General features: G+C 44.4%; 3 protein-coding genes across 3 annotated transcripts; all 3 read right to left on the bottom strand.

The window, feature by feature from the left end:
- Positions 1 to 2,502: 2,502 nt before the first annotated feature.
- gpr18 (G protein-coupled receptor 18) lies at positions 2,503 to 4,956 on the bottom strand. Its single transcript, XM_068572970.1, has 3 exons — positions 4,873 to 4,956; positions 4,150 to 4,201; positions 2,503 to 3,787 (listed from the first exon to the last, which is right to left on the bottom strand). The coding sequence occupies exon 3, from the start codon at positions 3,778 to 3,780 to the stop codon at positions 2,770 to 2,772; it is 1,011 nt and encodes a 336-aa protein (XP_068429071.1). The 5' UTR covers positions 3,781 to 3,787; positions 4,150 to 4,201; positions 4,873 to 4,956; the 3' UTR covers positions 2,503 to 2,769.
- Positions 4,957 to 9,506: 4,550 nt separating this feature from the next.
- On the bottom strand, positions 9,507 to 13,263 carry gpr183a (G protein-coupled receptor 183a). Its single transcript, XM_068572712.1, has 2 exons — positions 13,142 to 13,263; positions 9,507 to 11,496 (listed from the first exon to the last, which is right to left on the bottom strand). Exon 2 carries the CDS (start codon positions 11,471 to 11,473, stop codon positions 10,349 to 10,351), a length of 1,125 nt encoding a protein of 374 aa, XP_068428813.1. The 5' UTR covers positions 11,474 to 11,496; positions 13,142 to 13,263; the 3' UTR covers positions 9,507 to 10,348.
- A 5,458-nt stretch (positions 13,264 to 18,721) lies between these two features.
- On the bottom strand, positions 18,722 to 20,218 carry si:ch211-184m13.4 (uncharacterized protein LOC798560 homolog). Its single transcript, XM_068573246.1, has 3 exons — positions 19,858 to 20,218; positions 18,967 to 19,481; positions 18,722 to 18,886 (listed from the first exon to the last, which is right to left on the bottom strand). The coding sequence occupies exons 1-3, from the start codon at positions 20,216 to 20,218 to the stop codon at positions 18,722 to 18,724; spliced, it is 1,041 nt and encodes a 346-aa protein (XP_068429347.1).
- Between the last annotated feature and the right edge of the window lie 4,698 nt (positions 20,219 to 24,916).

The raw sequence follows: 24,916 nt of genomic DNA, 5'->3' as shown, positions 1-24,916 counted from the left end.
TCAAATAACAAAACAGATGGCCACTGCGCTCGCCGCCTGATTTGTTTTCCACACGAGTGGTGAAAAAAAAAAAAAAAAAAAGAAGTATTTTCTGCGAGCTGTGTTTAATGCTGACTGTTTTTATTCCCAAAGAAGAGCAGCTGGCTGTCGCGCTGTTAGATCAGCTTCTATGAAAGACAATCTTGTTTTCATTAATTTCTCTACAACAAAGGCACTTGTTGGGAAGATTTAGAATTACAGCGGGTAAAGCTTCCGGATAATTCATCACAGGGACTTGACAGGAAACTTAATTGTTTTAAATGCCAGTTGCTGTGAGCAGCGTGTCTGGTTTTTCTTTGATGTCTAACAGGTGGGACAGATAGACGACCCTCTGATGTTTCATTCGACCTTTGACCTCTTGGTAATAAATCCACTTGTAGTCCAACTGGCCGATAAACCTATCATCGTGTGATGAACTGCAGTTCCCAGAATTCCATGTGAGATGAACATCTTGTAGCCTGCCTCCTCTTATTAAACACAGTGTAAATCTAGCTCGGCTGTTGAGAGACAAAGTCCCGCCTCTTTCCGGTCTCCCCCACAGGACACTATATCAGACTGCCACACATATTTTCAAAAGACACATTTTTTTTTAATCGTGTAATGTTTGTCGATTTGGATTTCATTTTGCAATTCAAGAACGTAGCAATTTGTCGTAGTATTATTTGGTGTTAAAGTCCTCAGTGAACCACATCGCAATGCACGGCCGTTAGCTTGGCTTGCTAGCCAGCCAGGAAACTAAGCTAAAGGTCCACGCACAAACGTAACTTACCTGATGTGTTTTATCCAGCGACCTCTTTTCATCTGCTGGCAAGCAAAGAACAAGCCGGTTGTTGTGAATCCATCCTGGTACGAACAAACATGCATCGTAGCTTCACTTACACAACTTTTAGGTGTCTAGTTTTTATATTGTTTTGTTTTTTTTGGAGTAAAATGATTTGTGGCATAATTCAAATGGGATCATTAAGTTAGTTTACATTACACCGTTAGCTACTGCACATGTTTTTCAGAATTATGTTTGCATAGTGGTTTTCTTCGCCTCAGTAAATCTAAGTCTAACCTCTGTCCAAACTAACCAAGAACCACATGAACTCCCAGTTCTGTGTATGCTTTTCCCACTATTACACAAACTTATCTCTGCGAGATCTCAACTCCTTTTCCCTCGATGAGGTTGTGAGGAAACATGAATACGACCAGAATGTGAATTGCACAGTATAACACAATGTATGTACTTGTGTTTGCAGTTGATCAGCCATGAATAACCATTCAGAGAAATGCTATGGGGCAATGTGGTCGCACCGCAGGGCGCCTCGACTGTCTAATTGAGTGAGACACTACATATTACTCAGCTACACTGACTCACTGTCTAATCCAGTCAAGACTGTGTACGTGTGACGGACACGCTAACACGATTATTTTAACAATTGCCAACACCAAATCAAATTCTTAGCCCGGGTGACGTTTGTGCTATCAAAACCGTCAGTTTCTGCTCCTTCATTTCAAATGAGTGTCTTCGTAGATAGATATAAGCCTGTCACACATTCAGTATCTCGGCACTCGTCTGCCATTTGGGGAATAACTTGGGGACAAATTGCAGGATGTTACACTCAGCGGCAGAGACGTGACATTAAAAGTCCCCCCTCCCCGCAGAAGAAAGGTTGTCTCTGTTCAGGTTACGCTTGCTTTAAATCTAGTAAATAGCCTCACTGACATCTCTTGAGGATGTTACTGTAAATGCACTTCAAGTGGCTGAATCATTTAACGTCTAATCAATATAATTCGCATTGCACCATCAACACACTTTAGTCTGACTCCCGGTTGAGGAAGCCGGTGCGACCGTCGTTAACAACTTCTCTGTGTTGAGGTGGGACCAGAATGTCACAGAACCAAGACTGAAATCTGTGCTTTTCATGAAGCCAGTTGAAACTGTAATAAGAGGCAAAAACACATACAAAATATATCTATAAAGTTCCTAAACTCAAGCAATCATAAATACTGCAGCATCCACTTTGAAAAGTAAAGAAAGCACAGTTGTGCAGGTAGATCGGGTCTAGCTGTGCCATGCTGCCATCACCTGGCGGATGAGCTAACAGCAACTTCCGGGTCGACTGTGGCGTGTGTTTAAAAGCTTGTGACTTCACAAATACGGCGAGGTGACAGCAAGTCAAGCATGCGTGTGACATCAGGCAACGCTGATGGTGATATTTAAACCACGGTGCAGCTCTTAGCAGATGTGGTGCAGCGACCAAAATTAGAGCAGCAACCTTTTCAAAACCCACCTTTGTTTCCTGTTTCCACCATTATCCCCCCCACACACAACACACCTCCCCCACCGTGGAGCCAGTCAGGCCCCTTTTTTCACACCTGTTGGTTGACGTGGCTGAGAAGAGTTTCGATCTTTATGCATAATAACAAACACCAAGACGCCTTGGGCTCTGTTCTTTTTATTATAATTGTGAGCTTTATTTTTCGCCTGCATGTGTTACACCTGAGACACTCACAAAGATGCACCAGAAAACATCGCAAGTCTCATGGGTGAGTCAATCAGCTCCGAAACACAGATGTTTTTTTTGTTTTTTTTTGCCACAGCAGCAGCACTCCCATACTGTGAGTGTGAATCACGCCTCGGAAATTCATTGCGAGTGTTTGATCCCTCTTCGTGAAGAAGCGCGTGCACAGCGAAGCGTTCAGTGTTGCGTCGCGCGGTGCGCATCGGGGAGCCCGGCAGCCGGCTCAGATCATTACACCGGTCAGGTTGCTCATTGATCGGACGCTGCCCGTGTGCGTGTGCCTGCTCTTCCGCCTCACGCTCCGCAGGTAGTTCCTGTACAGGATGACGCTGATCACCCTGTCCTGGAACTGCTTGGAGACGATGTAGAACAGGATGATGTCCAGCACCGTGCTCAGGTTCATCAGGAATGTGGTGAAGACCGCCCACGTGCTGAACCCACCGTCCGTGCCCGTCCCCACCAAGCGGAGCACCAGGCACACGTGGAAGGGCACGAAGCACACCAGCACCTGGACGATCAGCGTGATGATGATCCGGATGGACTTCTGTTTCACTTTGGGCTTGAGCTTGGAGGTGCGCCCGTGGACCAGGTTGTCCACGATGACGACGTAGCAGCCGATCATGATGCATATGGGTAACAGGAAGAAGAAGACGAGCCGCACGAAGTTGACGACGTTGTCGCGGCGCATGTGGATGATGTCCTGCATCTTGATGCAGGTGGTGAAGTTGGAGGCGCGGTCGGGGTCGTCCTCGGAGAAGAGCAGGGGAACGGTGCACCCCAGGGTCATGAGCCACACGCCGAGGCTCGCCACCACGGCCTTCGGGATGTTCCTCAGCTCTTTGCCGTGCTTCGGCTGGACGATGGCCATGTAGCGGTCGGCGCTGATCAGAGCAAAGAGCCACAGGGCCATGCAGGGGTAGAAGATGGTGAGGGCGGCGCTGATCCGGCAGAACAGGTCCCCAAAGGGCCAGTAGTCCAGGTGGTGGTAGACCATTCGGAAGGGCAGCAGCAGGATGAAGGTGAGGTCCACCAGCGCCACGTTTATCATGTAGATGGTGACCGAGTTCTTCTTCTTGGTGGTGAGAGAAAACACCCACAGAGCGGTGATGTTGACCACGACCCCGATGCCGAAGACGAAGGAGTAGAAGACGAGGCCCGCGATGCGGTACTCCACCGGCCCCTGCTCCGGCCGCACAGTGCCAGACATTTCGGAGAGGTTTAGGTCCAACGTCATTCTGAAACTTACAGAGTACAGCAACATCTTGGTGTTTATTTCACTTTAGCAGTTCCTCTATCATCATATTTTTGCTCTTTATAGCCCATTTGTTTTCATGATTGGAGCCGAAGTCCTGTTAATTCACTTATGTTGAAAGGTCATGTGCTACTAGCAAGGTCCTAATGAGGAAAAAGTGGTATTTTGGCTGAATATGTGGTTTCTCTACATCTACAACAAGTACGGGATTGATTAAATATAAGATGGATGGTTCTGTAATTCACTCTCGGCTACAAAAATACATGATAGCTGACGGCAGGTTTGACAAATAATCTGTTAAATTTTAAGTTTCAAATGATCGGAGGAGCACGACAAAGTAAAGCAACTTACGTTTGAGCATTATGTAGATGTTACTCCTCACGGGTCCACACAGTTTTGAAATCTTTAAAGCAAAAGAAAATCCATTAGAAAACATCAGGGAAGTGTGACTTTTTCAGCAAAATACCTACATTTGAGAAGAAAAAAAAAGAAGTGAAACCAGGAGGTGAAAAAGCCAGAGGCCACACAAATATTAGTATGTACATTTTTTTTTTTTTTACAGTTTGCGTAACCCTGCTGCTTGTTAATTTGAATACCTATTTTTAAATGTCGTGCAGCTGCACTGCGAGAGACACAGGAAGAGAAACAGACCATGGCTGTCTGGATGTGTCATTAATTAAAACAATCACATAAACAAGCAAGCAAATGGCAAACAAAGGAACATTTACGCGTCACGCGGTACAGAATGAAATAATCTGTGAGGTTTAGGGGAACAATGTGGAAGTGAGATTTCTACCAAAGCCGATGCTGTCCTGATAATAAATCACGTGACTTCTGTGTCTGACATTTCAGCGTGTTTGCCAGAGTGTGGGTGATCATTGAAATATCAGAGGGAAAACAATTCATGTAAAGCTGCAGGATGAAACAAATAAGTCCAGAAAACAAACACACACTCGGACACATCCAGTGACCATAAAACAAGCCGTCTGAAACGTCCCCCCACACCCCGTCCGTCCGTCTGAAAGGTCGAACAGATCAGGTAGCCTTGCCTGAACAATAAAAGACTGCACTCACCGCAGAAATCACACAAACATCTTGACAACCTCCCGCCAACAGGTTTATGAAGCGACGCGGGGCGATTTATCGGAGCGCTCAGTCCAGAAAAACAGGGAAGTCGAATGCTATTTTTTTTCTTTCTCAAAGGGTAATGTGATGGAAGGCGGTTGAGGCTGGGTTGAAACAACCGGCGTAAAGCCCCCAGCCACTTCCTGTGCAGTGTAGTTTCTGTACTTCAGATTCCTTTACAGTATCCACGTAGTCGGAACACAAAGGGCTACAGCTTTTCCACAGTCTGCAATTACAACCCCCTTAAAGAAAATGATGTGCCATTAGAAGTGGGAGTGTGTTTGGCAGCCAGAGAGATGGCAGATTTAGGGCGAGTTATTGATTGGAAAAGTGGGGTCTGTCACAGCACATTAGTTCTCAGGGGAGTAATCCACAGCAGGTTGCTGTGAGAAGCATCTGCTGCTGGAGAGAAGTAATTAAAAACAGGATGTTGAGGCAGTTGCCATATAAACAGGAAATAAGACGGCGGTAATAGACACTTCACGCTGATGCTGTGAGATGGTTTTACACCACGTCGACTTAATGGATGCAAAGCGCGTAGCTCAGGTGAAAAAGCTCAAGGTCAGGCCGGACCTGGATTGAATACAGATTAATGTGTGTGTGTGTGTGTGTGTGTGTGTGTTAGCTGGTGGCAACTGTGAATCAGGACGTTTGGCAAGCATTGGGCAATCCAAACTTCTCCTCACTCGTACTTTCAATTCCCATTATACATCTTGTGAAATCGCGAGTGCTTTCCCACGCCGTACGGAACGCCACTTCCTCCTTTGTGCCGTCGTGTTGGCCCCGCCACGAAAAGGTCATCTGTCTGTCTTTTTTCTGGATGATGCTGCGTGTTTGCTGCTGAACTTCCTTCCATGCTTACTACATTATTTATGTTTTTATTACGGTGCGTCAGACGGGAAGCTGCTCATTCAGTCTAATTCTTATTCCCAGGAAATAACTCTCTTTCTGCTTGTCCTCTCGATGTGTCTTAAAAAATCCCATGCCAGATGGCGCTTTGTGTTCATTGCAATATGTTGTTATGACAACAGTCTGTGCGATGTTTTCCTCTCTTTGATACTTGTCATGCGGCTGCCTCAGTCCTCCGCTCCGTAATAAATCATTGGTCTTTATTCTCCGCCTGTAAATATATATTTATATATAAATATATATGTAAATAAATATGTATAAATGTATTCCTTCTGACAGGTATCTATCTTCTGTCTGTTTGCACTTCCCTTAAATCATCTGGTGTTATACTCTGCCATTCCCGTTTAGTCTCAAGCAAAGCAAGATGAATTGGTTCTGTTGTTACACTTGTCAATATGTAGATGCCGTTGAAGCGGCCTGCGGAGAGTCCATTTAACTTCCTGTTCCCGTCGCCTCTTTACCCTGTTTCACACTGCCCTCTAGAGGCCGAAGGCAGTCACTACAGAGGTTTACGCACAAGTATTATAGATATTTAATAACAGCAGCAATTATTCAGGAAGTGACCTCGCAGACCTTGAAGCTAAACAACACCATGTTAAGTTAGTTTCTAACTCTTTTACTTTGACTTGTGTTGCGCAAAATAGCAAACAATTGCATCCTATTTATCATGTTATGTATTGTTCTCTTGGCGTGTCTCCTTTTCGCCTGTCCCCATTTTTTTATGTCGTCTGTCTTTTTCTCTCTCTCTCTCCATCACTAGCTGCTTGATTTTTAAAAGTTAAAGACCCCCTCCAGACATTTTTTGATTAATAATGTGTGTGTGCACGTCTTAAAGGGACAGTGTGTGGCATTCAGCGGGATCTATTGGCAGGAATGGAATAACATATTCATTAATATGCTTCCTTTAGTATATAATAAGAAATGTGTTTTTGTTACCGTAGCTGTTCATAACTTCATAAGCAACACAGTCTCATGGCCGTTTCAGGAAACAACTAAATGGAATTGAAGTGTTTTCATGTCACTCAGCAACTGAGTGACATGAAAAAGAAATTTGCAGAAAGATTCATTCAAATCTAAACTGCAGCGTTCATCATTTTCACTCATTTCCATGTACAGATACATTGTGCCACTATAGATTCTCCGACGCTTCCAGCCCATCCCTTTAAAACAAGTGCTTTGCTTTAATCCCCAAAAGAAATCAGGCGGCAGAAGAAAAGGGGAGAGAAGAAGCAGATGGCAATTATATGTGTGAAATACAGTGTTCATTGCAATGTCAGCGGCAAGACTATCAGCAAGGGACACAGTTCAGTCAAATGGAATTAACAAATGTAAAATAAAGCATATGAAGAGGTCAATTAGCAAATAAACATATGACACCACCCTGTAGAAAATAGTGAAAATTCATCCTAATTTCTTCATACGAAGGGGACATTTTGTTTTGGTCCAAACCACAGGAAAAACCCAAAGATGTTTAATTTATTATCCAATAAGAAAATAAAAAGCAGCAGATGCTCAATATTGGTCCGGACATAAAATGTATTTATTCATCTATTTATCTCTTGATTTAGTTATGAAGTTATTTACTTTATTTAGAATTTCCTGTATATGTTTACAACTAGACGATCAATACAGCGCCTGTATTTGATTACCCGTCTCATTTCAGCTCCAGTTCCCTCTACTGGTGTTATGGGGTTTCCACAACAAGCAGAAGTGCCAAACTCTGCTTGGCTCAGAATAAACACCTGTGTTGCTCTGTGGTTTCGTTGAAAGCTCGGCGGTGGCTTTGCTGGTCTTTGAGCTTCACCATCAGCGTGAAGAAATGACCTTTGCTGAACTCCGTTCTGGTTTCCGTTGACACACGAGCATGATCACACACGGAGAAGATAAATATCTCGTCTGTTTCTCCCTGCTGTTCTTTCCCTGATGGTTCATAAAGTATTCGTAGCGTAAACGTCACAATGTGATATTTTCTGAAAAGGGATTTGTAATTAAAAAAGTAAGTAAATGACGGTCAAATATCAATGCGTCTCTCAGACAAACCAACCCGGCTCATCATAACATTGTACTGAGCACCTGCAACGAAACCAAGAGCAAAATGAGTGGGCTGTGTTATGTCTATAAATGACTTCCTCAAAACCCAGAACTTGTTCCAAAGTATGAATTCAACATCAAAAAGAGCACTGAAAAGAGATGATATGAATCAGCAACAGAAAGTAAAATGATGATTTCTGTTTAAAGAAGAATCACCAGCGGATCATCATCTGCACCACCCATGTGATGCTCTACGTAGATCTACAGTGTGTGTGTGTGTTTGTGTGTGGGAAATGATTTGACCGTACATCACACCTTTTGAGCTTCCTTTTAACTGTGGAGGCCTGCTCATGGTGGGGCGTTAAACCAGTCGAGATGTTTCCTTTGAGTTCTGTTCACTTCCACGGCACGATTCTGCAGCGCATCCTTTGCATCTGCTGCCAACGTGCGGCGCAGGAAGCGGCGTGGCCTTTCAGAACCGAAGTGTAAAAGTAATGTGAAGGTGCTGGGAAGACGTGTAACACTTCAGGCCTCACGTGCTGGAGATCATTTGGCATTCTGCTGCAGAACAACAACTTCTCTTTTTCACACCGTCACCACGTGCTGCCGCTCTCCCCCAAACCAGCTGCTGTCATGACCTTAGTTGTGACTCTACCCTGAAACTGAAGCACGCCGTAACCATACTGTAGTTACACGGCTGTATTGTAGAGAGAGAAAGGCAGTTCATTTTTAAAAAATGTTGGCAGAAACATTGTCATTCATATAAGTTATACCACAGTATTCTTTTTTAAAGGAGAGCACCACCAAAATAAAGAATTCCAATATGTTATTTCCACAACCTGAGAAAGCTCAACCACTATTTGTGACCAGGAGCTGCTCTGTGTCAACACCAGGAACCAGAGAAGAAGTCTCAAAATGTGTGATGTCATGGAGCTGCTCCTTAGACAATGAATGGGGGACTCATTTTGTATTTTTTTCTTTTTTTTTTTGTTTCATTTGTGAAAGAGAAAATGTACCAAACCTCGGGACATTTTCTGTGTCATGTCACACAATTCATTATCTCTGGAGCAGCTCGACACTTTGTCCTCCATAACGTCACAGAGTCCAGTTGTAATCCTTTAGCTTCGGGATTGGGTAAAGTCTTCATATTTACTCATGTTTTTTGATCTATGGTATGGACATTCTTGGTGGCATCAGTAGAATTTAAATGAAAATGAGCACAGGCCCCAAAATAGATCTTTGAGGAACTCCCTTTGGAGACCCATCTGATCTCATCACATGGCTTCTCAACAAACTCTGGGAATTGTAGAGATGCTCGAGACAGCACATGGTTCCCTTAAATCAGGTTCATTTGGTTTTCTTGAGCACAATTGGTGTGTCTGAAAAAGTATTTACATCCGTAAGTAGCGTTTTAAAAGGTCGATCAGGTGGAAGTGAGTTCCCTGTTAATAAAGAACAGTTTTAAAAAAAAAAGGTAATGTGTCTTGTTTATCTTCTGCACACAGGTAGCAGTAACGTACCAGGACATGCAGCGATGCACCCGCAAAAAAAAGACTACAAGCTCTAGTAAACATGGATGTAAACCAGCAAATGTTTAATGAGGAATGAAATGCACTCAACACATTTGTTGGACCCTACATGAATACACAAATTGCATGATGGTAAACAGCACTGCATGTAAACATAACTTCAGCATATTGACAAGGAAACTTCGTGGGGCCCCTTTAAATTAAATGACATCATCGACCGCACCCACTTTTAATAACGAGGAAATAAATGCTAAAACAGACAATCATGTGGCGCCGCTCTACCCACCAATTAAGGTTAATTCAGTTGGCAGGCGGTTGAAATAAGGAGTGTACACTTTCCTGAGGTCTGACAATGTGCTGAACTGAAACGTGAGGGAAAAAGAAAGCTGTGAATCTGATCTGTTCTGCAATGAAGCTCATGTTTGCTTCTACCTTAACACCTCGGCCCATAAAAGGAACGCCGCGAGGATGGAGATCAAATGTGAGGTCATTGTCCGGTTGCGATTATTACACTGTTGCCATTTTCACTTGAGTTCACCGCTTCACTCTTTACATACTGTACATGAGCTAAGCTTTCACTACTTTCCCAGTCCACAGGAATTGAAATGTACGAGTCGATGCCGTCTCGACTGTCGCCCTCCGACACACACGCTCTTACTCGCCAGTGCCCAAGTCTTTTCGAGCAGGAGGCTTTCCTCCTTCCTTTCTAAATCGCTGCAGTAATCTCTGCTCTCCTGAGAAATTCACCAATGCTAATAACAAAAATATGTGCTGGATTTCCATTCTGTCGCTCTGTTGATGTTTGATGTCCTTTGGATCCAGATGCTTGGTGTCCCTGATGGCATAACGAGTCCACTTCCATTTGTTCGAGACACTGTTTGACTGGTCTTGATTAAAGTAGGCCTCAAGCGGAAAAAAAAGGCCCTATCCTCTCGTGTCACTCTCATTGCTTTCATTCACTGCTGAAACCTGTCGTCTTTGAGTCTCTCGGTGACCGAGCCGACGGTACAGCTGTTGAGTTGGATCTTGTTGCCGTCTATGATGTCTTTGGAGGAGCCTTCTGGTGACGTCCTCGCTGCACTGGAGAAGGACATGCTGACTTGCATCTTCAGCAGCTTCAGGAGTTTCTTCTTGTAGCCCTTGCAGGCGAAGAAGTAGATGAAGGGATCCAGACAGGAGTTGAGGTTCATCAGGCACACGGTGATGTGCAGCGACACCTGGAAGGCCGTGAGATCGGCGCAGTCGGGGTTCGACACCAGCTTGCGGATCATGTACTGCAGGAGGTCGATGTGATAGGGGCTGAAGCAGACGATGAACACCAGGGACACGCAGCAGATCACGCCGATGGCCTTGCGGCTCCGGCCGGACTTCTCCGTCAGGTGGTTGCTCTTGGCCGAGGAGTGGAGTTTGGAGCACAGGACGGAGTAGCACATGAGGATGGTCACCATGGGCAGGACGTAACCCAGGAAGACGGCGCCGATCAGTATGGTGGCGACGTTGTCGACCTTCTCAAAGTTGGGGTACTCCATGCAGGTGACGAAGCCGGCGGGTTCCTCGTTGGTCATCGGCATGCCCAGGAGAGGGAGGGTCTGCGCCAGGACCAGCAGCCACACGCCGACGCAGATGTAGCGCACGTTGCTGACCTTCCGGAGTCGCGCGAACCTCAAAGGCAGGACCACGGCGATGAAGCGGTCCACGCTGAGGCAGGTCATGAAGTTGACCCCGGCGTAGGTGTTGATGTAGAAGATGAGTCCCGAGATCTTGCACACCGCCTCGCCCAGAGGCCAGTGGAAGCCCGTGGCGTAGTAGAGGATCCTCACGGGCAGCGACAGGGTGAAGAGGATGTCGGAGACGACCAGGTTGAGGGAGTACAAGGTGGTGGAGTTCATCTTCTTCACATTGGGACGGATGACGTGGAGGGCGAGGCTGTTCCCGAGCAGCCCCACCAGGAACACCACGCAGTAGAAAAGAGGCATGAGCACCCTGGCGTAGCTTCGGTGGGCGTACAGGGTGTCGCAGGTGGGCTCAGTCGAGTCATTGTTGCGGGATAGGACGGTAACGGACACAGGAGTGGATCCCATCTTGATGTGCTCACAACCAGTAACTGCAAATAAAAGGAGAATAACATGTGAGTATTTCATTTCACTGTGCCTTCTTTCTTTCTCTGAAGTGTCAATTTTCAGAAAGAAAAGCAATGAAACACTGAGTCTGGGCCGATGTTGAAATGAAACGCTTTTGAGATCTTGCTTTCAAAAAGGAAGCCAAAAAAGTTACATTATTTGTTTCAGTAAAGAATATAACCTGAAAAATGGAAGTGGAATGAATTGTAAAATGAAAATCCTCCTTTTGATGATTTTACCACAGCAAAGGTTCTACTGGAGAATTAATACAGGCATGTGATGTGACGTGATGTGGTAATGTGACTTGGATGTAGGTTCTTTCCCTAAAACACTTTTGGGTTTTCAGCAGTTTCGGTGACCTCCCAGCGGATTTATTGGCAAAACCTTCAACTTCCACCTTTATTTTTTATCCCCAGAGAGCTGCTGGGGATAAGCATAAGTTATATAACATAACATGAGAGAACGAAGACAACCACAGAAGTCTGTGGCGACGACTCACATGTCCACAGTGAGCGTCAAAAAGTGTCCTGTAAAATACAAACGTTTGTTTTTTTCTGTGGTGTGTGGTGCCACCTTGTGGTTCTTTTTTGCCAAGCTGACAGCAAACTTCTCTATTTCCTAAGTCACTGACGCTCTCTCAGACTTTGCACAACCAAATCACATTTCTTAAAACAAAAGGGGAAAGATCAAATTCAGCAAAACAACAACAAAATCAGGGTACAAATCAGATGATTCTCTCTGGCGTCTGACTGAAGACGTGTGAAGACGCCGCTTCTCATTTGAAGGTCAAAAACGTAATTGAGATCCTTGTAAGAACACGCATAACCTTTTTGTGATTTATTTGTACAGTATCCGTCGTCCCCGAGTTGACTCACAGGACATGTTTTCATGCCGTCTGCAGCTAAAAGTGACATGAAGGAAGTCTGTGAACAATAAGACGACATTACTGGGATTCTGACTGCAGCTGCAGCACTCTCACACTTACTCTGCATTTCAAAAAAATACATATGTATCTGTGTGTTGAGAGATGACCTTGTCTATGAGGAAGTCAGCTTCCCCAGGGTGTTCTGCTTTAGAATGGCCGGCCGTTGGAAAGTCACATTGTTGGAGCCAAAATTATAACCCGCTCTGCTGGAGCACATGATGCACTGCAGAGGCCCGCTTCCTGGCTCACTGGCATGGGTGTGGGAAAAAAGTTCACTAAAAATGCCCTTTTTTTGATGAAGTTACACGCATACATTTATCTGTGTTTTATGTCAAGAATGTGATCTGTGTATTTCCATAACACTGGAGCTGTGCACTGATTGCTTTCACTGGTGTAAATGTGTATTTTTAGCACTAAATTATCCACAAAGAAGAGCATGTTTCTTTTGTTGTTTTTTTTGTCAATAGACCATATTAATTATGTTTAAAGCTCAGAGGATATTATTTGTAAAGGTCGGATGATTTTCTCTTTAGGTTCCATGTATCTGACACTGGAATGCAATACAACATCTCTCACAGCGTAAATCCACCACAAACTCACACAACTCTGTGCATCACGCAGCTTTACTTCACTCGCAATGTTGTGTCACCGGGAACGACAGCATAAAAAAACCCACACAATAGAGTTTGTGAAAGGGAGCCTACCTTCACGGATGGAGTGCGTCTTCCCTTTGCTTTAAGTCACATGGAAGACATGACACTTCTCGTGTACAGCTTATCTCACCGATGAGGGCTGTCCTGACAACACGACAACACACTCTGTCCTGAGTGAGAGCGGCATGACAGACAGAAATCAAGATCTGCTGCCAGTAACCATAGTGACAAAATATCCTGTTGTAGCTCTCTCTCTTTCGTTCTCTCTCTCTCTCTCTCTCTCTCTCTCTCTCTCTCTCTCTCTCTCTCTCTCTGCCAACGTGTGTGCGTGTCTGTTTCAAACAGTCTTTCTTTCAGCACACAAATGTTTGAAACTCTGACTGATTGTAACCAAAAACAATCATCATGCAACACAATTCTGACGTACAATATGCCATTTGGGGCTTTTTGTTGATTGATAAAGAGGATTGGAGGGGTGAAGGAATATCTTGGTTTCATACAGCGTGCCACGTGTGTGTGTGTGTGTGTGTGCTCTTTGGAGGATGTGGCTTCAGAAGCACAGATGAGATCGTCTAGAGTTGTTGTTATTGGACACCCAATTCGTTGTATTTTTTTCAAGAGATTCATCGTAACACACGCGCAATCACGTCACGATTGTCCCCAACAGTCCCAATTGCAAATTTATCTTTTTCCAGTTTCTGATCAATTTGCCTTTTTGTTTCTATACAAATGTGGAACTTCCCCTTTGCCCCAGAAGCATCTTGGTTTTGATGTTTTTCTTTTAGAAAAGCAAATTGACTCCTCGTGACTCATTTCTCTTCAGAGCACGATTTTTTTTTTTGATTTGCTTTCAGGCACTGAGTGTCAGGTGTTAGCAGTACTGATTGCAGGCAGGTGCGATGAGATGCCCCAAAATCACCGGCGACTTCCTGTGGTTAAAGTACGTCGATGCCACAGAGACTAAAAGCTGAAAGTTTAAGATGTCGGAGCACAGCAGCATATGGCTGCTTTGGAGTGCGAGATCAGATCTCATTTTACATGTAAGATGTGGTCAGGCCTCCAGATATTGCACGGAAGAAAATAAGCAGAAAACAATGTGTTATTAGGTGAAAATCATGTTATCAATTTCTGGCTCACATGTTGCTAAGCATATACAGAAGCTTTGTGTACCAACTGGTGTCCTGTGGTTTTCACACCTTTGACTCTCTCCCGCTCTGATGAGTAAGTACACCGAGCGGTATACGGTGTTTCTTTACAGCTGCAACCAAGAGGAATCCAAAACAATTAATACATTAAGTTATTAACAATATAAAGAATTGTGCCAATATTTAAAGGCTCTTTGTTTTTGTGTGAATTGAACCGCAACCTTCCTTTGTTCAAAACAAGTCCGGCAGCGAGGCAGAGGAAGCAGCCCGACTTCCTCATGGCCTCGCCTTGTGGGTCTGACTCACCGGGCATCAGACGACCGGATCACAGCCATGCCTGACCGACGGCAGACGGGGTACTCTGCACTCTGCCACGGCTATTCATAGAAAACAATGGGGCTGAAAAGCCAAGTAAAAGCCAAGTAAAAGGCCCTTACGCCGTCTTCACACTTTCTCCCTGTTCAATGATGATAATTGAACAAAATCAAAAAATGTTAATTTTTTTTTTAAATTGCAGACTTGTCACAGCATCTGATAGGAATCGTGTTTTCTGCACATCCTGTACACAATAAAGGAAGTTATGAAACAAAAAATCCTGTAGAGGAAATCCTCTTGAGCTGTATCTGTTGAAATATAGTTATCTGCCAGTTATGCTGTAATTTATGTTCTTTGAAGAATGATGGACCAAACAATAACCTAGTGCTGAAATATAGTGTTTCATATAAAATATCACATGTTACTGTTTTTATTTTCTTCTATGTATTTCTCTTATAATAAGATTTAACAGCACATATTAATATTACTGGGCTCTGCTGACTGAAGGGAAGAAAGCTCAGTAAGAGGACAATACATGGCTCTTGATGTTCAGCTTATTATTTCAATTGCTCACTCTCTCAAAAATATAACAAAATTACGATTATATACAGTGCCCATTTAAAGTATAAAAGCAGCAATAGCTCGGACATCTTTACCATATTCCATGAATGCAGTTCATGCGCTCACAGCGCGCAGACACGGTACAAAGTTGCGTTCTCTGTTTGTGATGAATAATGTGTCTGCAGTGTGATAGCGGGCTTCTCTCCTGTTGTTAGACACGCGGTCACGATAAGATTGCAACAGTTTCCAGGAAACTTCTGTGGCTGTTCAGAAAAAAACAACATTGGTTGGGCAACAAGACGTATTAAAAGGCCAACTGTTGAAATACGACATCACTTGGTTTTATTTGACATTTGATGATTGCAAAGTTACAATGGTGGGTTATGTATTGAAACAAGACGCCTACATTGTTTGTCGTAATGGTAAACATGCAAACTAATCTTTAAGACTTTTAAAGGAGTGCTCCTACAGTTTTACAAGTTTCAAGATGTTTGTACAGACAACAGATTATTATTACTGTTATTATTATTTTTATTATTATTATTATTATTTTTCTACACAAGGAAAAGCTTATTTTGCTCGGTCCTCCTCACACAGAATTAAAAAAACTTAATGTAAAAAAAATAATATTAACAAAATATAATATATGATATAGAATTGCTGTGGTAAATATGATAACATATGATAATAGTATTGCTATGGTAAATATGATAATACTATTGCTTCGATGAAGCTATGTTAGAGCTAATCAAATTAGAAAAAAAAAATCTTTTTCAAAATAAGATTTTTTTTTCATTTTCACTTTCAGTCTAATCGGCAGCAGAATTTAGATTGGGACCAAATTTCTGACCACATGATGCATCATTTGAGCTGTAAGTCCAGAATGTGCCGACAGACACTGGTGGTCTTGATTTGATGAGTGGGGGATTCCTTCAAAACTGATGTTTAAAAAATGAATTCAACATGTTGACTTCACAGTTTCCAATGTGTTGGAGGGCAGACCCAAAGCAAATAGAAAAAACCCGGCTTATCCTAAAACCCGCCAACTGCATTGAGGCCATCATGTGACCGCCGTGACATCATTCGGATTAGTTGGAAGCAGCTCCTGTTACAGCAGAGGACGTGTTGTAATTACATTGTGTCACCTCATAAAAGACCCTAAAGGCCACCACTGCTGCTCCAACCTGTCTTAATGAGCACAACAAGACATTTGGATGATAGAACGTGGAGTACATCCCACATGATCCGTAAATGTCCTGTTCTCCTCTTTGCACAATACATATCCGAACACCAGGCAGCTCTTCTCAGGACGGACAGCGCTCTCTTCTGGCGTGAAATGAGTATTGCAGCTGTTGAGGTTCGGCTTATTTACAGTTCAACAGGAACAGAACAGGTCAAAGAGGTGCACACCAAGACTTGTCCTGTACCTTCATCAACAGATGGCAGCAATGTGTTTACTGCTCTGGCAGATTCCCCTTCAAATAAATGATAGGTTTCCTCTGCCACATTGTATTGAAGTAGTAAATGATTTGCAATAAATGTGCTGAGACGTATCAAACTTTGTATATTAAAGGACAACTGTATTGCTCCATGGCAGCCATGACACACAGTCTTCAACATCAAAACAGTTTCCTGTGGGGCCGGTCAGCTGGATAAACACTATTTGCTGCACATTTAGTTACATTTGTGACAATTGTTCTGTAGCTACAAGAGATGGACTGCGACGAACCACTGTCGGCTGTAAAAACGGATGATTTTATATGGATCTTCCAGGATCTGAATCCTCGGTAAGTGTCGACAGCGAATTAGTTTTAGCCAGCTAACGTTAGCTTGCAGTAAATAACCAGCTCGGTTCATGGAGAAATGCCTTCAGGGCGAATGTGAGACTACAGGATAACAAGAAGTTACAAGTGAAGAAAGCACTCATTCTGGAAGGCAAATTTATTAACCTTTTATTTCCAGCCTTTCTTATTTAATTCAATAATATTTGGGGAAAAAAATATTCCAGGTGGCTACCAGAGCCGTGTACATGACGCCACTTTCTCTGCTGTCCAAATATGGTCACTTTCAATCTCTAGTTACAGGGGAACAAAGATCCAAAGTGACAGCTTTTGTATCTCGTGATGAAGTACAGAAGTGACGCCGTCTCCTTTGTCTGTGCAGTAAACGTTTGATAAGTGTCAGAGGCAGATTTACGAGACGGCTAATGCACGATGATAGGTTCTAGATTAAAAACAAACGTAACGGCGAAATAACTGTTTTCTTTTTGTCGTGTGATGAATCAACGTGGATGGCGTGCCAAGCTCGGTCCCTGATGAAGTTAACACCCTGTATTTTTGTCCAATGGTTTTTTCCTTCTTCTTACTTTCGTACAAATCAGCAGGAGACAGCCGATTTAGCTAACGCTAGTTAGCTGAAACGAGGTTGCGACAGCCGTTTAGATTTTTAAATATTCCAAATGGTGTCCCAGTTGCAGTGTGCGTGGATAATTAAAAATGGAAAATCAGAGGCTAGAAGAAAGTGCGGTCATGCACTCAAATTCAGCCAGCACAAACCCCAGCGCCAGGGAGTCTTAGTGGGCTACTGGTGCGCTTGGGCTCACCTGTGCAACAGCAGCAACGGAAAATTGGTGCAGAGAGACTGGGTTGTCCGCTGGTATCAGCCCCCCGGGTGCCGGTGTTTGCACTGGCACCACAACTGACTTTATTATATAAATAATAATATAAATGATGTGTGCAAATTACTTTCAATGCTAAATCACTGGGCACCATTTCCAAAAATGCAGGAAATGTAAAAAGGTTAAATTTAAATATGGCACTCTGCCACATGAACAGAGAGTGTGCACCTGCTTGAAATTTGTAAGAGACACACACTCACGCACACACACACACACACACACACACACACACACACACACACACACAGACACATGCCACAAGATGCAGAACCCAGCTGGAATGAGGCCCATGAGGGGGAGCAGGAAAGGTGGGTGAGGAAGTGGTGACAGTTCTCTCGTACAAGCACTCCCACACAGAACTCAGAAGTGGGCATGAAAGAGAGTCTCATTTTGGCATACCAAAATTTCTTTCAAAAATAAACTAATTACCCTCTAACCTGCTTTAGAAGTAGTATTTTTTTTTTGGTTCACATATGTTTTTCTCTCGAAAGAGGAAGTGAAAGTTGCTGTTGTACTGCGTTAATGACCACAAATGGTTTTTTTTTACAGAATGAAAAGCTTATATAGGACAGTCAGGACATTTCCTCCCCCAAACACTGATTCAAGCCAAATTATTTTGTACATTACGGTATGACCAAACTGTATTTACACACACATGTTAACAAGAAAAGCAATAAGATATCGTGGAATAAGAGAAATCTAATAGTTATGGGAGAAACAAAAATCATTGTGATTCACACTTTAACAAGGTTTTTTCGGGTTGTTTTTTTTCTCCAAATTTGATGTTTCATTTCAATGCATATCCCTTGCATCAGAGCATGCCTTGATATACTGCTTGTCATTTGCACAGAGAGGGACTAAAATAGACCTTAAACTAGGTTTCCTTTGTGGCACGGGTCGTGTGCCTCCTGTAAAGCTGAGCTGTGGTTTCTCTCAGGTGTTGCTGCTGCTGTTCTCAGCTGTCATTTTGGAGGAGGCGGTGGAAGTATACAGATAGTCCTTGAACAGGCTCAGCACCCGCTTCTTGTAGGTCTTAATGGCAAAGAAGTAGATGACTGGGTCCAAGCAGCAGTTGAAATTCATGAGCGAAACTGTGATCTGCGGGGAGAGGACGGGTTATAAGGCGGGAAAGTGGCGGGGGATCGCTCGGCAATCAAACCAACAAGCACAGGGCCTACCTGCAGGGACACCTTGAAGGCCCTCAGTTCCTTGCACGTTGCCTGGTGGTGTATCTTTCTGGACATGAACTGCATGACGTTGAGGTGATACGGGCTGAAGCACGCGATGAAAGTGAGGAGGATGAGGAGGATGATGGTGTTGACCCTGTGGTTCCTCCTCGATCGACCGGTCACGGAGTTCTGCTCGGCCGCGGCCCGCAGCTTCTGGTTGATCTTGGCGTAGCAGCCGGCGATGACGGCGAGTGGGCAGCAGAAGGAGACGGCGCAGGCCAGGAGCAGGACATATGGCGTGAAGCTGGAGCCCTCGAAGCTGAAGTACTCCATGCAGGTCCGCCTCCCCTGGTTCTCGCGCAGCATGCTGCGGAACAGCAAGGGGGCCACCTGCAGGAATACCAGGGCCCAGACCACGGCGGAGACCCTGCGAACCACCCTCACGCTCCTCAAAAACTGCATCCGGTGAGGATGCACCATGGCCAGGTAGCGGTCCAGACTGATGCAGGTCATGAAGCCAATACCTGGTGGAAGAATGATGGATATGCAATGCAGTTTCTGCTCAACGCATGAAAAACCAATACATAATGCCACAGATAATAACCAAAGGGATAGAACATGAGTTTGGACCCAATGAGCAGCGCTTTGACTTTGTAGAAGACGTTCTGGTCCTGTGCTAACAAGTAAAAAGGCCAACACACCTTTTACACTTCATATACTTGGGAGTGTATGAAGGTTGGATGCAAATTCTGAATGAACTCTCATGAGCGCATTCTGTTTGTTTCTTTCCTCCAAGATAAAGTTCAACAAGAAAATAATAAATTCTGAAGGTGATGCAGAGATTGTGTCTACCAACACACTTATAGGTGCCATACGAGCAACAGAAGCAACCATTATTACCTGCATATGTATTTGCAAAGAAGAGGAGCGTTGTCAGTCTGCAGAGAAGGTCACCAAAGGGCCAGTCAAAGTGGCGGACGTAGTAGATAATTCGTCCGGGCAGCGCCAGTGTGAACAGGGCGTCAGACAGCGCAAGGTTGACCAGGTAGACGGAGGTGGAGTTGAACTTCTGCTTCCTCTGGCAGATCACGTAGAGGACCAAGCTGTTGCCGCAGGCGCTGATAATGAAAACCACAGAGTAGAAAATTGGAAAGAGCACCGCGGCAGACCTCTGGTAGACAAACACGTCGCAGCTGCTCTGGTTCGGAGGGTTTTCGGCGGAGTTCGGGGTGATGTTTTCAAACGCCATCGCACCTGTCATTTGGAGAAAAGTGTGATCATGAATCCAATGGCAGAAAACAAGAGTGCATCAGCAAAGGAGCAAGAACAGAAAGGGGAACACAGTAAAGTTGGTACGGTACTTACAGCAAGAGGCACGGTTCCCCAGCTGATTGACTGTTTACACCCTTGAGTTTGGTGGTTGTGGCGGTAAATGGAGCGGTGTTGACTTGAAGTGCCTCTGAAAAGGTTGGATGCAGGGTTCAAATCCCACCTCTCCTTTCTGACACCATGTGTCTGTCAAACTCGGTGATGCTCAAACCCCAGTAGTTTGTAGAGTTCTATGCATATGCACTGTGCATAGCAGACCAGTTTATGACTTATTATTGACGACTTTGAAACAATTGTGAGACGTAGTCTCCTCAATTTCATAATCACTAATCGAAGATAGTGTCAAGAAACAGTGTTATGTGTTGTTGTCTTTGTGCTATTTTATTGTTGTCACTCTCTCCCTCTCTGTCTTTCTTTTTCTCTCTCTCTGTCTCAATTAAATTTGATGTGTATTTATTGACATGAAAGTTTAATAAATACGAATATTATAGATATAATTTGGAGAGCTTGTTAGATTTTAAAGCTCTTAAATAACAGCAGTAAGAGACACCGTATATATCTATATCTATATCTATCTATCTATCTATCTATCTATCTATCTATCTATCTATATATATATATATATATATATATATATATATATATATATATATATATATATATATATATATATGCCGGCACAAATCGTAATTGATGCATGTATTCCTTGTAAAAAAAATAAAAATTTTGGTCACTGTCAATTGTACTGATACGGAAATACACCGTAACATGAACAACAATCAATACCGCCATTTTTACATGATTAACTTCATAACTGCTCCTCTGGCTCGCTCAGGGCCGCCGCTCTGCACTGCGTTCATGCGGTCGGTGACCGACAGGGTCGAGGCAAACGCGTAGCACGGAGCAATTAATACGCTCCAAATCTTGCACCACAATTGTACAACACTAACCATAAGTCTAAAGGATACCAAGTATCGCCTGTAAATATATAATATTGGGAACACGCTGTTTGTCTTGAATAGAAGGTGAGTCCCCACTATGGGTCCAAGAGCACAGACCTCACAGACCCACAATGTGGTTCATACAAGACTGCTACGGAGTGTGTTAGAAAGAGAGATAAAGTTGGCAAGTACTGGTTGCGTCAATGTCGCTTCTCTGCATGCGTGAACTATCCACTTCAGTTTGGTGTCTTTAATCTTTGCGAGAGTTCGATGAAAGAGTGTTTGCAGTGCCGCGTGCAGCCGCTGCAGCGTGCTTTTCAGAAAGGTTAGATGAGATGATTAAGTGTGAGGTTTTATAAAACCTTCCTGCCTCTGAGGTTTAAACTTTAAACTTTATGTAGGTGAGGCGTGCAGGCCTGAGGTGGAGCTGATGAGGTGGGAGATGGAGAAGGAAGAGGAAGTGTTGCTGGCGCTTGTGAGAGAAAGAACGTGTGATCTGTGAATGAATCATCGACAGTTTGAAGAATTTCTACTACGCATACCCCTCAACCACATTTTGTATTTCTCTTTTAACCGTGAAGAATCCAAACTGAAAAAATGTATTCTGAGAATAGTTATGGTGGTTCTAAAAATGTGGCAAAGTAAGCTGCAGCAGCTTCACTTCAGCAAACAAAACTCTGTTTGCACATTCTCATTCATAACTTCTTCTTCATTTGTCTCAGAGATAGCATTAACGGACACAGAAAGCTGGCATTTCATAAAAAAAAGATCCTTTGTGGAGCACCTTGGTATGGTTACAGTGCATGCCGTATGAACGCAGCGTCCGGGGGTTTTGATTCTGCCCTCCGGACGTCTGCTGCATGTCATACCTCTATCCTGTTATCTGTCTAATGAAGGTGAACCGAAAAAAAGATAATTTTCTTGAAAGAGTTCACATTGCTACGACCTTTCAAAGAACATAAGAGCCAAAAATAATAACCATTATTATCACTTAATGCCTCAATCGAAACACAAATGTGATCCAACACGCGCTCTAACGGCATGCCAAAAGGCATCAGTGCATTGTAAGACTAATGGTGCAGAACAGTGGCCGAGCTAACAATAGCAGTACAGTAGTAGTAGTAGTAGTACACCGGCTACAGTATCTCATGTCGCTCGCCCACCAGAGCTCTCCAGGTTGGGGTAATTGAAATGGATGGCTGCTGGAAAGCCAAAAGGTCACTAATTGTCACCAGTCAAATGCGGTTATAATACTTAGCTCAGTGAGGTCACAATAAGAGCTTCGTGTCACCTGCAGGTTAGGAGCCTGCTGCACTTCAGGCCTGCATTTCACGCTCCATTAATTCTGTGCGCTAAGTTAAACATCTTGCGCGCTGGAGAAAAAAAGAGATGTGAAAAGACACGTCGTTTGTAGAGCGCTCGCTAGGTGTCCTGGTGGGGGTGTGGGTTAGGGGGGGTCTCAGTGTTAAATACAGCGGGGGGCACGTGGAAAGAAGGAGATGATCACTTCTGCTCATGCCCTTTGAGATTTTACGGCACAAAATAAGCAACGCAAATCCATCCAGAGGTTTTATGGGGAGCCGCATTGATGACTTTGACCCCGCATGTCATCTCAAAGTGAATCCTGTGCAAACCCCTGCTCCTGCTCAATTCAAGTCAATGTGCCTCAGAGGGCTTTAATATCTGTACACATCCATCCTCGGCCCCGGGACCTCTCATTGGATCAGGAACAACTCCCCCCAAAAACAACTTTAACAGAGAGAAAAAGGAAAGAAACCTTCTGAGGAGCAACAGAGGAGGATCCCTGTATCAGGATGGACAGAAGCAATGTCATGTGTACAGAATGAACAACGTAACGGAGTTACAACACATTTAATGAACATGACAAACATTATTCATAAAATGAGTAGTAGGTATGGTGAAAAAGTTACTGTTGATGGTTTTAAAGTGAACCAGAAAGCATGTGATCGTACAACGCTTTTCTTTTTCTGAGCAGCTCCATACTCCTAAATACTTCTACGTAATCTACTCCAAAGGACTGCTTAGACTGTGTGGCGTATTCTAATTCATACATCTCACCGGCTCTGGGTGCACGCGGTGTGTTCTCCTGGTTGATGGGTGTGTGACGTGAAAGGTCTTAGGAAATTGAAAGTGACGACCCAGCATGGAACATGCATGGAAGTCACTTCTCCGAAATGTGACCTTTTTCTGGTTGTTAAGTCAGGGGTGGGCAAAAAAAGCGGAGGGGGGAGGGACAAAGTGATTTGAAGAGAATGATACAATAGACAATGGTTGCAACTGCAGCCCCATAAAAGAACACCCCAGAAGGCATATCGTTTTAAAGGCACCCCTCGTGGTGGTGGGTGGGAGGGGGAGACCAGCGGTTTGTTGGTGAGGCAAACTGGGAATGACTTGTGGTGTCCTCGACGCGTGCGGAACAGCCAGCGTGGTTCCACAAACGATGCCCAACCAAATTTGGGGATGTGTTTTTTCGCTGCCAAAATGAATCGGGTGTGAAACTTTCAACCCCCGCACGGTCGGAGTTGAAGTCCGCTTTACTACCCCGACTCCACCGGGCGGCTGTCCAGCAAAAGCAACGTAGTGGTGGACAACCACCATTTATTCAATTGTAATATTTATAATATAACATTCATGTTACACACAGGCATGCATTACTTGTGTGTGTTCAGTTGCAATGCAAAAAATCAAGTGAACTGCTGTGAACACATGAAGCCACTAGAGGGGGTGCCATCACTACGAATGAGGAACATCGAACCGTCCGGCGGCGTTTCTTCATCCACGGACGGAATTCATTCCAGCGGAAATGTTTCAGCTTCTAAACACCTATTTTGTTTCACTTTCGCTATTTCATATTTCCATCTTACAAAGTCAGGGTTCGCGGTGTTAGAGTTGCGTGCTTGTGTGCGTTTATGCGTCTGTGTGCGTCTGTGTGTGTGTGTGTGTGTGCATAAGTAGACTGCTGGACATACCGCAGGGGGACTCCTGCGTTGTCAGGGGGCCTCATGTGGCTCGTGTCTGTTCTCATCATCACCACCAACCCCTCCCCCTCACCCCCCCTCGCACCAGCCACCGCCTGCCCAGCTCGGGCCCCTGTCCCTCTGCTCCACAACGCTTCGCGTGAAGACTCTCGCCGTTCACACTTTGCTTCACGCTTGTCACCTTTTCGCCACTGATGAGCTCTTGTGTGGCTTTCGCCTTCGCTTCACAGAGACAAATATTGACGACGCTTCGCTCGGCATGCCCCGCCTTGAAACAAAACAAAAAATGACGTACGGCGAAGATACGAGCGTATTTGTGCAGACCTGGGGGGCGTGTGCGTGTGAAGGAGCGGTTGTTTCATGCTGTCACAGGTGTGCACGGACAGCGTTTTTAAAAAAGCCACAGTCCCTTTCATTTATGGCGAGCCTCTCTTAATCTGACGTGTCACAGTGTTGACACCAGTGTGGCTGGTTGCGCTAAAAAACACACGCCGGCTCACCGGGCCTGGTGTCCGTTTAAACCGCTCGTGACTTCACACTCACGAACAGGGCGCCATCTCCAAACGCGTTTAGGGAGAAGCTCCGCGCGACATAAACCCGTCGCACTGACACACTCGAGTCAACAGGCGCGACCCGCAGACGGCGAGCTCTGATTGGCCGCCACACGCCGAAGGATTCTTGATTGTTATA

Source organism: Clinocottus analis, unplaced genomic scaffold, assembly GCF_023055335.1.
Source record: "Clinocottus analis isolate CAN_PGR_092001 unplaced genomic scaffold, fCliAna1.0.p SCAF_12, whole genome shotgun sequence".
NCBI classification, from domain to species: Eukaryota; Metazoa; Chordata; class Actinopteri; order Perciformes; family Cottidae; genus Clinocottus; species Clinocottus analis.
This window is presented reverse-complemented; position numbering and strand designations above follow the sequence as displayed.